This window comes from Dunckerocampus dactyliophorus, chromosome 20, assembly GCF_027744805.1.
Source record: "Dunckerocampus dactyliophorus isolate RoL2022-P2 chromosome 20, RoL_Ddac_1.1, whole genome shotgun sequence".
NCBI lineage: Eukaryota > Metazoa > Chordata > Actinopteri > Syngnathiformes > Syngnathidae > Dunckerocampus > Dunckerocampus dactyliophorus.
The window spans coordinates 6,580,701-6,594,708 of NC_072838.1; the positions used below are offsets into that span (position 1 = coordinate 6,580,701).

Genomic DNA, 14,008 nt, shown 5'->3' on the forward strand with positions numbered 1-14,008 from the left:
TCCAAATATTTCAACTTCTTAACTACAAATATTCTTCGTCTAACGCTATGATTTTATTCCCATTAAGTTCCAACTTGTCCCCAACCAAATTTTAGTTGGTTCTAGTGTTAGCATGTTGGCCTCGCAGTCATGAGATTTGCAAGATTTGGGTTCAGATCCCCACTGGGCATCTCTCTGGAGTTTGCATGTGAGCTTTCTCCCACATTCCAAAAATACGCATGTTAGGTTAATTGAATTGTCCGCTGGTAAGAATGTGAGTGGGAAAGGTTGTTGATCTATATGTGCCCTGTGATTGGCTGGTTCTTGCCATTCGTCAGTTGGGATAGATTACATTAGATTACAACTTGTCCTTATTAATATTTTGCCTTTATTCTAAATTGCTGCTGATTTTTCAGTTTTTGCTGTTTTTTTTTTCTAGTTTTCTTGTCAATTATATTTTCAGAATGTCCCACTGGTCACTAATGTCCCCTGATCCACACTTTGGACACCCCCGTTGTACGGGTATATCTACTTTATGGCTTCATAATACGCCCAAATTGTATCATACACATGCTGCTTTTCATTTGCACATTTACAGGTACAGTACGTACATTTGTAGCGTTACATTAGTAGGTTAAGAATGAGCAAATGTCATTTTTTTTTGCAATGAATATAATGTACAGCTTGAGTGCATTAACCCACCGAAAATGAAGCGCAAAATAGCGGCCCTACACATTACGGAAGTGAATTTATTAACAATCTAATAAAAATGGCCCTAAATTATGTAAAAGTCCATTTTCACAAACTTGTTGCTTCATATATACAGTATATATATATATTTGTAGCCGATGACGTCATGTATCGCCTTCCAGGACAGCCAATAGCTACTTTTCTTACTGAGGATTTGGCAACATTGATGCCAACCACCATAATACAGAACAAGACATTTGTAGACGGTCCCTGCGCTCCTGGTCCCGGAAGTTTGACTGCGTTATCTCACAAAAGAGTTTTGTGAAGGAACGTAAACAGTTTTCCGATATCTCGCAAAATAGTGTCGCGTTCTCTCACGAAAGTTTTGCGAGCTCTCGCAAAAGTTCGTTCTTTTTTTTTGTTTGTTTGTTTTTTTACCAATCATATTTTTTTTTCTCCGTGTCCCCTCCCGGGCTCCGTAGTTTTGTGATTGACTACTACGACGGACTATTAGGGTCACCTACGGGGAAAAAAAGAAGAGATTTCGAGAATAAAGTCGTACATTTCTGAGAATAAAGTCATAAATTTATGAAAAAAAACTCAGGGCGGAGTAATATTACCATTGCCGAAGGACAAAGGTCTCATAAGTCCGCCCTTTTCATGGCTGTCTCAGGCAATGCCTGTTACAACAGAGTGTTAATCGGAGATTTCAAGAATAAAGTCGTAAATTTTCAAGAAAAAACTCGTAATATTACGAGATTAAAGTCATAAATTTATGTTACAGGCATTGCCTGAGGCAGCTATAAAAAGGGGGGACTTATGTGACTTGGGCATGTGGAGGGGGCGGGGTAAGGAAGGCGGAAGTGAGAAGAGCTACACATGCTAATCTGTTTGTGCCCAGCTGCTCTGTTTTGCCGCCACGTTATAAATATAAGCTTGCCTGACGTTTATATTTAACGTTTCCCTCCTTCCTGAAGAGCTATGCTCTATTTTGCCTCTCACACGCATGACACGTAATATTACGGCTTTATTCTCGTAAATTTACGACCTTATTGTCGTAATATTACTTTTTTTCTTCCTAAATTTACAACTTTAGTGTCGTAAATGTCCAACTTTTTTCCCCCGTAAATTTAGGACTTTATTCACGTAAATTTATGACATTATTCTCGTAAATTTACGACATTATTCTCGTAAATTACAACTTTATCCTCGAAATCGGAGATTTTTTTTTTTCAATGTGGTACACTATGGCCTGTTATTAGCCAAAACAATGCATATTTCAGCCATTTCTACCCAATTTTTTTTGCCTAATTCAAGCATTTTCAAGCATAAAAATGGCAAATTTAACTAAAATACAAATATAAGGCATTAAGAAGACACATACAAAGACGCTGTGATGATATGTAGTATTCTACACTGGTCACTAGGTGTCAATAATGCTACATTGGTGAGACAATATCCACAAGAGGAGTTACCCGGTGATGCTAACATGCGTGAGTCTATATTATGTCTTATTTGTCTTGTCTTATTCTCTGATTATGTCTACTATATTAGGTAGTATGAGTGTAAAGGTGAATATAGGGGTGTTATTTCATGTCTAGAGGGCTCTAATAATGTACTTAGAAGGTTGTAAACAGGTTTTCTGTGCTCTATTTACGAAGATATTCCATTTATAAATAAGGAATCATACTTTGCGCAAATTCCCTTACCACGGTCGGGTCTGGAAAAGATTAACCTCCGTGAATGAGGGATTGGAAAACAGACAAATAATGATTGCAAAATAGTATCCTGAATTCAGATGTGACTTCAGTTGCTGCGGGTCTGCCTCAAAACCGCTTTTCTTTCCGCCTGTCCAGTCAATCCCACGCTTACACACACACACACACACACACACACACACAGGCGGTTGATTCCGGTGGTGGAGTCACACTAGTCGGGTCTTTTATTTAGTAAAGCTGCAGGTATGTGCCTCACATTGTTTTATTATTCATTATATGAGAAATGTTGAGTATAAAATGCTTCTATAATCGTATTCACAAGATGATATTAGTAGTAGTAGTGGTTATATTATTGTCAATGATGTGTTATTGTTTTGCCTTCTCGAGGACTATCCTTTGCATGCATGCTCATTGGCTGATTTCGGGGCAGTGGTGTGATGGGGATGATCGTTTCACCGTTCTACTTTTGTATTCTGACAGGTTGGGAAGCCGTGCTGCGGAATAATAATGTGGTGGTTTGTGAAGGCTGCGCTGGTCATGTTGTTCCTGTCAAGTCTAACAAGATGTGAAAAAGGGAGGAGGAAAGGACGCAAAGATGACAGCCATGGTGTCGTTGCAAAGGGAAAAAGTAAGAGCTGTTTATGCACGCATTTAGTCGCAATTTAAAACTCATTGTTTTGACATTGGCTGTCTCTCATTGGTCCACGGTACATTCCGAGAATATAATTTCTTTTTAAAAAAAATAAAATAAAAAAAAACAGCAAATAGGAAAAAAAATCTGCAGTAATTTTACAAGAAAAACGTCCAAAATATTAACAGGAAAAAGTTGTAATCTAACGGAAAAATAATATTACAAGAATAGCGTCGTCATATTATGATGAGGAAAGTGAGTTATTATGTTATTAGCAAAAAAATATTAAAGAAAAAAATGCATTATTTTGCACATTCTAAAGAAATAGCAAAAATGGACAAATCAGCAGTAATTTTGCCAGAATATAGTCAAAATATCAAGAAAAAAGTGGTAAGCTAATTTTAGAATAACGTTGTAATATTACTGGGGGAAAATAACATCATTTTAGTGAATAAAGCGAATAAAGTTTTAAGTTTTGGGAAGTTAGGTTGCGGAAAAAGTTATCATGTTATGGGAATACAGTCAAAATATTATGGGAATAAAGTCATAATTACGAGAGGAAAATTTACGAGAGGAAAGTTGAAATAGCTGGGAGAAAAAACAACAGCAGAAATGGGGGAAAAAAAACAGCTGTAATATTATAAGAATAAAGACAAAATATTATGCCAACATTGTCATAACAAAAAAAGGTGCAATTTTACAAAAATAAACTCATAATATTATGAGGAAAAATAACATAATATTAGCAGCATAGAGTTGAAATATTAAAGAAAAATATGTTCATTTTCAAAAGTCGCAATATTTTGAAAAACAAAACTAAATAAAGTTGTAATTTTTGGAAAATTAGGTTGGGGAAAATGTATAATTTTATTGAAATAAAGTCCAAATATTATGGAAATAAAGTCATAACGTTACAAAAGGAAAATTTACAAAGATTATTTTAAAAGAAATGTTAAATATTCCGGAAATGAAAAAAAAAACAACAGCAAAAATCCACATATTTAGCTTCATCGCTATCTACATATCTTAGCATATCAAACGTTAAGTGAAGTTTGTGGCATAAATGTTATGATTTTATGGAATTATTAATGACAAAGGCTTGTCTCAGAGTGTCCATTTGTCCATGTGCTGGTGGTTTGAATTCTCCTAAAAATGTTTTTGCTGAGGTTTTAGCTGATATTGGTTGCGTTATGTAGACGTATAGCACAGTGATGATAACTATTGATTATTATTTCAGATCCCATTTACCAATATTGTCCAGAACAGCAGCAGCTCTTCCATCAAACCAAATGACAAGTAATGAACACATGATGCTTCTTTTACTGTGACGCCACTGGATGCATGTCACAAATAAACACTGCTTGTACAAATAAGATTGCAACATGCACTAAACTAAAACTCAACTATGAAACCCTGACTTCACTTCCTGTGCGCTCAGCTCCTCGAGCCCCCGAACACATTTACAGCAACACACACGAGCATGAGTCTTACTTATGTCTTATATGTCTTATTATGTCTACTATATTGGGTAATAGGAGTGTAAAGGTGACTATAGGGGTGTTATTTCATGTCTAGAGGGCTCTAACAATGTTAAAAACTGTATTTAGAAGGTTGTAAACACGTTTCCTATGGTCTAACTACAAAAATACTTTTTAAATTCTACTATGCGGAAATTCACTTATCACAGTCGGGGTTTGGAACCAATTAACCGTGCTAAACAAGTGATTACGGTAGATTGTTTCGAAACACATGTAGCTCCTTGACAGAGCTTTTATGTTTTTTCCACTTTGCCAGCGTTTAAAAAGCTGTCTAAATCCTTTTGTGTCCTCTTTAGGCCCTGTGTGCCAAGTGGAGATCATGTTCGTTGTGGACGGTTCAGAGAAAGCCAAAGCTCTGCTGTTTGAGCGACAGAAAGATTTCATCCTGCGATTCAGCGCCAAACTTCTGCAGCTCCACTTGGTCGGGTGGATCGTGAAGCTGCGGCTGGCCACTCTACAGTACAGCAACAGCGTGGTCGTGGAGCACAACTTCAGGGACTGGCAAGACCTGGACGTCTTTCAGAGCAGAGTGGCCTCCATGACTTTCATCGGCCACGGTACCTACTCTGCCTTTGCCATTACTAACGCCACCCGGGTGTTCAGCCGTGAGACAAGCTCCACTAGCCTGAGGGTGCTGCTGTTCATGACTGACGGAATGGACCACCCCCGGAGCCCCAGTGCCGTGATGGCTGCTGCCGAAGCCAAACAGCACAACATCCGAGTGTTCGCCATCCGTCTCTCCGAGCTGGACACAAACGATCCCATTGGTGTGAAGCTGCACTTCATCGCTAGCGCTCCCCAGCAGCAGTACGTCTTTAGTCTGACAGACAGTCATTTGGACCAAAGACTCTTCAATCAACTGGTCAGTCATGTCAAATTCTACTACTGCATTCTAATACCGCTGTCATTTTGCTTGTCACACAAAAAATGCAAAATCCACCCCCAAAAAAACATTTATTCACACATTTTAGCATCATAAAGCGTGAGGATTTGGTGTTGGTTGGATCCAAGTTGCAGAGAACAGAGACCGAGCTTGAAAAAAAGTCCTCTTATGTAGAAAAACACAAAATGGACACTCCAAAACGACGTTTGAGGCCAAGCAACAAAGCCAACGGGAAGACAGAGTAGGATAAACACTTCGGAAAAGACCATACTCGAATAAATACTGGTACAGTCCGGCGTCTTCCTCCTGCAGCAGCTTTGCTTAAAAACACAACAGAATGACGAGTGGCTGCAGGTGTGCCTTGTTGCTCCGCCCTGCACCGAAAATAAGGAACCAACACAAAATAAAAGGCAGAACGGGAACGCAGAACGTAACATACAGATGGTAAACGGACTCACTGAAACGTGGCACCTGCATTTCCTGGATCAAAAAGTCAGAGTACCCGAGAACGGAGCAAAAAAAAAAAACACAAGTAATAGAGACGCGCATAAAAATGTCTATTTTTGACACACCGCCCCTTCCAAACACCTCCTGCTACTCACATGCAACACATGTATTTATTTATTTACAATGAAAGATTATCCCGCAGAAAAGATGGCAGTCATCGCTTTCACTTTCGCTTTGCCTCATGCAACTATGGTGCGTTCAGGGACGCTTGCGGAAAACACGTGAAGTGTAAAGATATAAACATGTCAAAGTTGTGGGCTTTTTAAACAGTGGTCCATGTATGCTGTACATTTGACCTGTATTATCACATACAGTAATCCCTCCTTTATCACGGTTAGACTTGACAGTGATAAGTGAATTTCCGCAAAATAGGATTCCTTATTTCCAAATGGAGTATTTTCGTAGAGAGAGCATAGAAAACCTGTTTACGACCTTCTAAAAACGTTTTTTAACATTATCAGAGTCCTCGAAACATGGAATAACACACCTGTAGTCAACTGATTACTCAATATAGTAGACATAATAACAGAAAGTAAGACATAATAAACACTCACACATGTTTGCATTTGAAGAGTTCCTCGTTCTTTTGTTTACTTCCTGTTCTGTACCGTGATTTCTGCGGTGGCTTTTGTCTCATCACTGAAACGTTACTGACACCCAGCGACCAGTGTAGAACACTACATATTATCTCAACGTCTTCGAATGTGTCTTCTGAATGCTTTATATTTGTATTTTAGTTAATTTAGCCCTTTTTATGCTTGAAAATGTGTAATTTATGGTAGTAAAAAAACAAAAATACCTCAAATGTGCTTAAATATGCATTTTTGTTACTAATAATGGGCCGTATTCAACCACGAAACAGCGTGATTTAGTCATGAATGTATTTTTGGGAAAACCCGTGATAGTGTGACGCCGTGAAATCCCAAGCGCAAAGTGGCGAGGGATTCGAGTATATGCATGACACTCTGAAAAATGAATCATTATGGGCCCACCATTGATATGATGCTCATGCCCTCGATTCATGTTTTTATGTGACTGAGACTGAACGTTCGTAGATGAACGTGTCAAACGGTTGAATTCGAAAATAGCATCAAAGCTGTGTATTTACTAACAAAGCCAATTTTTGTCTTCCCTTTAGCAAACCATTGTAAATACCGGGGTAAGTCGCATCACGTTAGCGAAATGTGATAACTTGATGTTTGACTGATCATTTCCTTTTGCAGTGCCCGCATCCAAAGCGCTGCTTGTGTGAGAGGGGAAACCCTGGAAACCCAGTGAGTAACACAGCTACGCTACATCTAATAACGTCCCGTCCTTAAAGCACTGTGTAACCTTAGACGTCAAACACAATCAGGGGTTCCCAAACTTGTCCCAGTCCCCCGTACCCTTTCAGACATGAAGCCATGCGCCCTCTTTCTCTGAATTACTCACCTGTTTGGTCGATATAGGAAGTCCTCAGTCTATGCACGAGTTCCGTTCTTCCGTTCAAACAATCACTTCATTGTTAAATAAACGCTGTAACACAAACATGACATGTCAGAACATGAAATGCTCTCGCACAAAACGGTCATAATCACGAAACATCACAACATGAAATGTCAGAACATGAAATTGTGTTACACAAAATGTAACACAAAACAGCGTAACACGAAATGTCATAATATGAGGCGCCCTAACATGAAGCATCTAACCTGAAATGGCGTAACACGAAATGTCAGAACATGAAACTCATGAAAGGTGAAGCACGAAACGTCATAATTGCGAAACATCGAAACATGAAATGTCATAACATGAAACATGTAACACGAAATGTCCATCCATCCATCCATCCATTTTCTATGCCGCTTATCCTCACTAGGGTGGCGGGGATATGCTGGAGCCTGGACTGGTTGCCAGCCAATCGCAGGGCACATATAGACGGACGCTCACGTTCACGTAACACAAGATGTCGTGTCCCAAAATGTCACACGAAACGGCACAAAACGAAATGTCAGAACATGAAATGCCGTAGCACGAAGTGTCGTAACACAAAACAGCATAACAAGAAATGACAAACCATTGAATGGTGTAACACGAAATGTCATAATCGCGTAACGTCGTAACGTGAAGCGTCATAACACGAGGGCCGCCCGTATTGTTCTCCGCAAAAAAACAAACGAACAGAAAGCCAAAGTAATGCTGTCCTGAATGAAGTCCAAGACGACGTAAAACCGCAACGTAGGAAAACCAAATCAGTTTTTCCCACCAGACGGGAGAACGGAGGACCGAACCAGTAACCTTCAGGTTGGGAGGCGACATTTCTACAGGAGGGGGTACATGGTTTCAGCTCAAATGTCTGACAGAGTGCCGTACGGGGAAAAGTTTGGGAACCACTGGCGTAATTGGACGGTAAAAACCGAAGGTAAACAACCTATCTTGCTTGAGCAAAACTGTGCCGGAGCCTCGGGAACCAACCTCGAACCAACTGTGAAGCAGCCATAGTGGAAAAGGGGCACACGAGTCTTGTTTTCCAGCCCCCAGATGGGGTTAGCCTTCTGGGAAAATATTTGAAGCGACAGGAAATATTCCCCACAGTGAAAGTGTAGCAGGTGGCAAGAGGGCAACTTAAGGGTTGTTTGGACTGCTGGAAAGTGGCAAAGGTCAAGAATGGGGGCTTAAAGCTGAGCCACAGAGAACGGAGAAGTTGATGTTGTACAAAGGTTACAGACAGGTCACCTGCCTTTGCTAGGTACACACAATATTCTGTATATGTCCACCTTGGCTTTCATCTAGGGGAGGCCGGGCAAGCCAGGCTCTAGTGGCGCTCCAGGTCCAAAGGGGTCTCTTGTAAGTCTCTATTGTCTCCCTAATTCTCTACGGGAAACACAAAGAATCCACACAGTCACGCCTGATCTATGTTTTGTCTGGACCCACTCTCTATAGGGGGAGTCTGGCATGAATGGACACCCAGGGTTGGCAGGCCTTCATGTAAGAACATTTGATATTTTTGTCATTTGTTTTTACAGATACAAGTTTTCACAACGTAAAATCCCTTTGTTGAACTCATAGGATGAGATGACTGACATTGAGTTAAGAGTTACTCCTCTACCAACACGCAAATGACTCGTAGTAGTGGGTACGACTGGGTGGTAATTGTGTGAATGCTGAAGAGCATGGACGCAATACAGCGGAACCTTGGTTAGCGCCATGAATCCGCTCCAGAAAGTCCGTCCCGAACCAACACATACTCCAACCGAATCAAATTTTCCCATAAGAAATCATGTGAATTCGATTAATCCGTTTCAGAAAGCTAAAAATATTAACACAAAACCGTTTTTTTACACGCGGAAAACAATTCGACATGCATATAAATGACGAATGAAAGGGATGAATGAATATTTGCCATCATTGAAGACGTAATTGTTGACAAAGACACAATGCGGTAGACGGATCAAGTTATTTCTTCAATTATTTCTTGTTTCTCACCTTCTTCATCAAAATGCTGACACTTGCAGCTTTCTTTGGCTCCATTTTGGCTTATTTTACAGCCGTGATCTATAAGAAAAGCAGAGACTTTGACCGTAACTGTTTTAGTTCGCAAAGAACTACAGTGTCAGCCGCGGATGATGTCATAGTCGGGCGACAGAGCTGACTTCCGCTTCCTGTTTCTATTTATTAGCTAGCTAATAGGTTGCTAACAAGGACGATTTGGGATCAAAAATAAATTAAGAACACAGTTGGACTCACGCAGCGTATTAATAACACGACAAGATGAGCGCCATACTGTACGCGAACCGAAATGTTGCCGTAATTTTTTTATTTTAACTGAAAAACATGCTGAAAAACTGGATTGTACGCTAACCGAGGTTCAACTGTAATACGTATGTCATGTTATGTACATTCGTTATTCTGCGTAGGGGTGTCTTTTTCACTTCCGATCCAATACCAACATTACAGCCTTGGATATCGGCTGATAACGATAGCAATTCGATATCACAAATCATACATGCTATGTATGACTTATTTTGTAGTGTAGTGTATGTTAGAAAAAGCTTGATCAAGTGATATTACTCAGAGAACAATAATCAGCAACAGTAGATATGAGAAAAACAGACCCATTTACTTATTTAAGGATGTGGGTTATAGTTTTATTCACAATGTAGTGGTGGCTAGGTGTAATATAGCGAGGTTCCAGGTGTTCAATGAAGCGTTTAAACCCGACTTTCCTCACCACTGGCAGGGGCTAATGGCTAATGGCTAATGGCTTCTTGTTGTCCCGTGGGAGTTTCCCATGTAACGCTGCTTCAAATTCTTGGTTGCATTAAACTTTCCCGGTTCTGTGCCACCGGGAGGCCGGTGTGTGCACATTTCACTTCATCTTCATCTCTTCAGCATTTCCACACGTTCCAAACAACTTGTCTTCTGTTTGTTTTTGTCGTATGCAAAGAAATCCACAAGACTTTTCCTGTGAGTATTTTTGTAATATCGGTTTCCATTGTTTATGTGTACAAGCATCAGTGTGTTTATTATCTGACCACACAAGCAAAATAACATTTTCTTTTTTTTTCTCTCTTTTTAAGGGTCACCCTGGCAGTAAAGGTGAAAAGGTATTTGCTATTGATGTTGATCATGCAAGAGTACTGTACAGTTTGTATGTACTTCATTTGATTACATTCACACTTATTTATTGCAATTTGCCACACCAACAGGCAACAATTGTGCATCTTTTTGTGTTGCTAATACACTGCGTGAGTCCAACGGTGTTCTTAACGTATTTTTATCACAAAACATCTTTGTTAGCATCCTGTTAGCTTGCTAACACACAGAAACAGGAAGCTGAAGTCCGCTCCATCACCCATCTTTGATGTCATCAGTGATTGACTCTAGTTCTTAGCTAACTTTGTTATGCTAACACAGTTATACTAAGTCAAAATGTTAACACAAAACACGTTTTTGTACTTTTACACGTATAGTTTGACATGCATAAACAAATAAATACAAATTAATGATGAATGAGAGGGATAAATGAAAATTTATCTCATTCAATCCCAGCCATTTTCCAAAAAACAACCCCTTCAGTAGCGGCCATTTTAGACGATTTTGACGGATCTTTCAAAGCACACAGAATATTGTGTTCTATGGCTATACAGTATAAACATGGAACCTACCAAAAGAAAGACTAGACTCTCGTCTTTCATCAGAAAAAAAAACTTTAGTAATCAGCAGTAAAACATAGGTAAGTTTCAGGAAAATATCAGTTGCCAACTAGAAAAGGGAGAAAACCAACTTTTTGTGAAAATATACATTTCAAGCATAACTTTCACCAGCTCAAATATCTAAACAACTATACATAAACAACAACATTTTTTACATCAATAATTATTTACAAATAAACCATTTATTTACAAATATAACACCATGAACTAGTTACAATTTTCACATTTGAAATTGAACTATGCGATTTGGAACTGAACACTGTGTGTGTGCAATTTGCATGCCATTAAATTTGCTCTCAAGCCCAATCCATTGGTGAGGAGTTGCATCAGCACCTCCTTTAGCCTCTTGTGCAAAAAATCTGTAAAAAAAATGTAAAATTTGTTTGGCCGTTTACAAAAGCGTATAACTATGTTTTTGGTATTGAATGAATTAGGGGTACTTTTACCTTCATTGAAGATGTGATTCTTGATGTGAGTGTTCCCAAAGACACAATATGGCAGCAAGACACCACCTTCCTGTTTTGCCATGAGTTATTTCTTGAACTTGAACTGAATTTAAATAACCTTAAATGTTCATTTAGTAATTTTCTTTCTCATTTATATGTATTTGGAATTGTTTTATACATGTAAAACTGTAAAAATGTGTTTTGTGTTGACATTTTTGAGAGTCAATCGCTGATGACATCATACTGTAGACGAGCTACATAGCTGACTTCTGGTGCCGGTTGCCATTTTTGTAACTTAGCAAGGTAGCTTCTTTGTTAGAAGCTAAGGATGTTTTGTTAATAACGCGACAAACTCTAACCGGAAAACATACGTACATTTTCCATGTTAACTGAAAAACATGCTAACCAAGGTTCCACTGTAATTGGAAAAGTATAAAAACGTGTTTTGTGTTAACATTTTTGGCTTTCTGGAATTGATTAATTGGATCTACGTTATTTCTTATGAGGAAAAATTGATTAAATTAGAGTCCGTTTCAGTTAGGGTGAGACCTTCTGGGAAAGAATTAATGACGCTAACCAAGGTTCCACTGTACTGGACAATATTATCGAGCATCTCTACAAAAAATACATTTTATAGAGAATAATTATAGTTTGACATACAGAAAACAATGTGAAATAATTCAAAATGAGGAATGAATGGAATTTCTAACATGCTAACCATTAGGCCACCGTGCGTGAAGGAATATGCACTTATCTGTCAACGTGTTGCATTCCAATAGGGCCAACATGGGGAATGTGGTCCTGCTGGAAAAAAAGGAGAAAAAGTATGTTTTTAATCAGTCTATAGGTTTTTTTTGTACAGTTTTTTAAATTGTTTCAATACTGTCTGTTGTATTACTTACTGTTATTTTCCTTACGATAATGTTTTAGGGTACCATAGGATCTTCTGGCCCAAGGGGTCCAAAAGGAGAGAAGGTAAAGTTTGAACATTGTATCACTTTAGCCAACATTCCAAGTGCAATCTGCTGACAAAAGAATTGAAATTCTTTAACTTTGTCACCCCTTTGTTATGTTTCTCAAAACAAATAAAACATTATTTCCAGTCAAAATAGATGATGTCACTGTGTAATGAAGTAGATAGAAGGATCGATGTACAGTAATCCCTCGTTTATTGCAGTTAATTGGTTCCAGACCCGACCGTGGTAAGTGAATTTAAGTAGGATTTCATAATTAGAGCATAGAAAGTCTGTTTACCGCTTTGTAAATATGTTTTGTTAACATTATTATAGCCTTTTAGACATGAAATAACGCCCCTATAGTCACTTTTACACTCCTATTACCCAATGTAGTAGACATATAAGACATAAATAAGACTCATGTTTGTGTGCGTTTCTGTAAATGTGTTCCAGTGTTGGGTAGGACGTGACGTCGGGGGTTCAGAGTTGCATTTTAGCTTGGCATGGGTTGCAGCCGCAACAGTACCCCGTGCTAGGGATTTTGTGCCTGTTGTGAGATCATTCAAACCTGCAATAAAAGGCTGTTTTTCCAGCAACCAAGTCTGGTGATCATGTGTCTCACCGACCATTATAGTAACATTACTGACACCTACTGGCCTACACCTACCAGTGTAGGGTACTACATATCATCACAACCTCTTTGAAGGCGTTTTTGGATGTCTTATATCTGTATTTTACTTAATTTCGCCATTTTTATACTTGAAAATGCAAAAAAATGTATGCAAAATGTATTTAAATAGGCTTTTTTAAAAAAAAGGCCGTATTCAACCACAAAACAGTGCTGATTTATTAATTAATATATTTTTGAAAAACTGTGATAAAGTAAACTTGCTCGGCTGCACTGTATTCGTCCGCCTCAATTTCCGCTCTGAATTCTGTCACTTTTAGGCACACTACACGGGCTTGTGGAGGTGCATTGTACTGCCGAATGTACACTTCCTGTCCCTCATTTGAAATGTGTACCGTGTAGGAAGTCGGTACGCAGCTGGACTGAACCGAAGGCTCGATACTGAAAAGTCTGGATGTCTATGCATGTACCTTCACACTCCTAATGTCAAGCCTTCATGCGACATCAGTGCATGCATGCTCAATTCCTTCCCATGCCCGCATTGAAATATTCAGACTTGGTCTGAAAAGCATCAACTCTGTCTCCTGATCTGCACTTGTGGAATGTGAGCTGTGGATTACATCTTATCCCCATTCGAAAGTTGCTTTTCCAAAGCTTGTGATGTTTGGTTGAGCAGACAATGTCCCTATGGATTAGGATTTCAACATATGATCCATTACCTCCATCCATGCTCATCATACCCAGCAGAAGCCATCTTCCAATTGTCATTTGACTTCACATTCAGGTCTCTTGTTCCAACCATCCATTCATCCATTCATTTATTCATCCATTCACCCA

General features: G+C 39.0%; 1 protein-coding gene across 3 annotated transcripts in view; it reads left to right on the forward strand.

Annotated features, from left to right (window-relative positions):
- Positions 1-2,109: 2,109 nt before the first annotated feature.
- The window catches only part of col28a1a (collagen, type XXVIII, alpha 1a), a 38,122-nt gene continuing 26,223 nt past the window's right edge, over positions 2,110-14,008 (forward strand). Inside the window, exons 1-10 of one of the 3 annotated variants that reach the window (XM_054764362.1) lie at positions 2,110-2,630; positions 2,868-3,015; positions 4,853-5,418; positions 7,085-7,105; positions 7,170-7,220; positions 8,719-8,772; positions 8,869-8,913; positions 10,506-10,532; positions 12,367-12,411; positions 12,518-12,562. In XM_054764362.1, the coding sequence (XP_054620337.1) occupies positions 2,895-3,015; positions 4,853-5,418; positions 7,085-7,105; positions 7,170-7,220; positions 8,719-8,772; positions 8,869-8,913; positions 10,506-10,532; positions 12,367-12,411; positions 12,518-12,562 (975 nt within the window). In that variant the 5' untranslated portion in view covers positions 2,110-2,630; positions 2,868-2,894. The remainder of the gene's footprint in view (positions 2,631-2,867; positions 3,016-4,852; positions 5,419-7,084; positions 7,106-7,169; positions 7,221-8,718; positions 8,773-8,868; positions 8,914-10,505; positions 10,533-12,366; positions 12,412-12,517; positions 12,563-14,008) is intronic. The other 2 variants (XM_054764363.1, XM_054764364.1) reach the window with 2 other exon arrangements.